The 2,727-nt window shown below is 43.7% G+C and overlaps 1 protein-coding gene across 1 annotated transcript; it reads left to right on the plus strand.

The window, feature by feature from the left end:
• Nucleotides 1–1,468: 1,468 nt before the first annotated feature.
• Nucleotides 1,469–2,449, plus strand: CYSLTR2 (cysteinyl leukotriene receptor 2). Its single transcript, XM_006879595.1, has one exon. The coding sequence runs from the start codon at nucleotides 1,469–1,471 to the stop codon at nucleotides 2,447–2,449; it is 981 nt and encodes a 326-aa protein (XP_006879657.1).
• The last annotated feature ends 278 nt before the right edge of the window (nucleotides 2,450–2,727 follow it).

Raw genomic sequence — 2,727 nt, forward strand, 5'->3', positions numbered from 1 at the left:
CTGCTGGTATGTGTGCTTGTGTGTATGTGTGCGTGTGTGTTTCCTGATTTATTTATCATAGTCTATTGGTGTTATCATTTTAACCAGTTCAAGTGAAGTGTATAAACTCTACTTCTCTTTATGTCTCCTTATTTTATCTCATTTACAATTGTATTTAGTAATTTTGCAACATTTAAAACCATTGTTGTTGTGTTCTATCGAGTCCTAACCAGTACATTAGCTGGGTTGAAATTCCAGTGGATTTTCAGACACAGTTAATTGCAGGAGAGGAGATTGCCTATTTTTCTACCATGGAATAGCTAGCTGGTGGATTTGAACCTCATACATTTGGACTTGCTGACCCGCTTCTTACCACTAGGCCACTAGAACTTCAGAGCATAGTCTACTTTGGGCTTTAATAATTTTGAAATATTAAAAGAAGGAAACCCTATTGCATTTACATATACTTTTGCTTATTGTGTTATTTCTTCCTTTATTAAAATACTACTATTCCTTCTTTTATTGGTTCTTTATGTTTAGAAAAAGGTCCTTTTTTTTGTCTGAAAACTACATGGACATGCATGGCCATTTTTAGTGACCCTTTCTTTCAGTATCTGGCAATATATTTTCCTAGTTTCTCTTACTATGAGAATGTCTTGATTTTCTCTTTATATGTGAAAGAATAAACAAGTCTGTCTTAAAAGCAGTGCAACCAGAGTGCACCTTAGAGGCGAGGATGATGAAACTTCCTCTCATGAACTTTGGGCATGTTCTCAAGAGAAACCTACCATTGGAAAAGGAGGTGATGCTGGGAAAGGTGGAGATTTAGAGAGAAAGGAAGACTTTCAACAAGATACAACTGATGGAGTGACTTTCACAATGGGCTCAAGCATATTAGGGGTGGAAAGGACAGTGCAGGATAGGACAAAGCTCAGATGTGTTGTTCAGAGGGTCTCTGAGTCACAGTCAACTCGATGATACGTAATAACAGCAACATGTGAAAAACACCTTCACTGGATCTAGAACTGTTGTTTGAGAATTCTTTCAGCACGCTGTGCCACATCCTGCTTGGCTCTGTTGTTTGGGGGTAAATGTCTAATATCTGTGAGACAGACATTATAATGTCACAGAGAGGTAGTCATGCCAACATGGGGACGAAATCCAGCATTCCTGAAGTGTGAGGCTTTAATCTCTGCCACATTAGTTAATGTCTATATACATTCTTTAAGTTAGAAAGTTTATCATGTAAATGTAAAAGTTACAAAAAGTTTATCACATATGCAGCAGAGAGTAAAGACTGAACCATTCTTTTTCTACTCAACATTCAAAGAAAAACCAGTGCTTCCTCCTATTTTTAATTAAAATATGGGGAAGTAAGAGAGGTCAGAGAAGGACAATGCACCAAAATAACTTCTTGTGTCTGTTTTCTTTCTAACGCAGTATGAACGGGAAACCTATTTCCTTGCCTCTGTTCGCCTCCAAAGCAGAAATGGAGCCAAACAACAGCAACAACGACAGTGACTGCACAATTGAAAACTTCAAGAGAGAATTCTACCCCGTTGTGTACCTGATCATCTTCATCTGGGGAGCCTTGGGGAATGGCTTCTCCATATTTGTCTTCCTGCAGCCTTATAAGAAGTCCATGTCCGTGAATGTCTTCATGTTAAACCTGGCCATCTCGGATTTCCTCTTCACAACCACCCTGCCTTTCCGGGTTGACTATTACCTCAGAGGCTCCAACTGGATATTTGGGGACCTGGCCTGCAGGTTCATGTCTTACGCCATGTATGTCAACATGTACAGCAGCATCTACTTCCTGACTGTGCTGAGTGTCGTGCGATTCCTGGCCACTGTCCACCCCTTCCGGCTGCTCCACGCCACCAGCATCAGGAGTGCCTGGATCCTGTGTGGGATTATATGGACTTTCATCATGGCTTCCTCGGCTCTGCTCCTCAACAACGGGTCTGAGCAGAACAACAACGTGACTTCATGCTTGGAGCTGAACAACCACAAAATTGGGAAGCTGCAGGTCATGAACCACGTGGCCTTGGTGGTGGGCTTCTTCCTGCCCCTCTTCACTCTCAGCGTCTGCTACCTGCTCATCATCCGCACTCTGCTGAAGGTGGAGGTCCCGGAATCCGGGCTGCGGGGCTCTCACCGGAAAGCGCTCACCACCATCATCATTGCCTTGGTCATCTTCCTCCTGTGCTTCCTGCCCTACCACGTGCTGAGGACCCTCCATCTGGTCACGTGGGACATATGCAAGACCTCGCTGCACAAAGCCGTGGTCATCACGCTGACCTTGGCCGCAGCCAACACCTGCCTCAACCCTTTGCTCTATTACTTCGCTGGAGAGAATTTTAAGGAACGGCTAAGGACGACCCTTGGGAAAAGTCGCTCTCCTGTGGCAAAGACCAAGTGCAGGTTGCCTGTTTGTGTGAGTCTGAAAAAGGAGACAACTGGAGTATAAGAGGTCGCTGGGTGCCCCCACCTTCATTCCCAGACAGCGTCCAAATGACCTTGTCCTTTACCCCATTCTGTTTATTCCAAGTATTGACTTGACCTCAGCATTTCATCAATAAGACCTACTTCAAACATTCCCCTCACTGTGTGTCTGTTGTCATCAACAAGACCCACTGTGGTCAAGACAAAACCTACTTGAAGCTTATTCTTCAGCAGGTTGCTTTCTGAGTCTGTAGAGCATTTTTCTTCCATAGAGTTGCTACCAGATTCAAACTGAATGCAGGA

This window comes from Elephantulus edwardii, unplaced genomic scaffold (assembly GCF_000299155.1).
Source record: "Elephantulus edwardii isolate Elephantulus edwardi_28Jun2011 unplaced genomic scaffold, EleEdw1.0 scaffold00004, whole genome shotgun sequence".
NCBI lineage: Eukaryota > Metazoa > Chordata > Mammalia > Macroscelidea > Macroscelididae > Elephantulus > Elephantulus edwardii.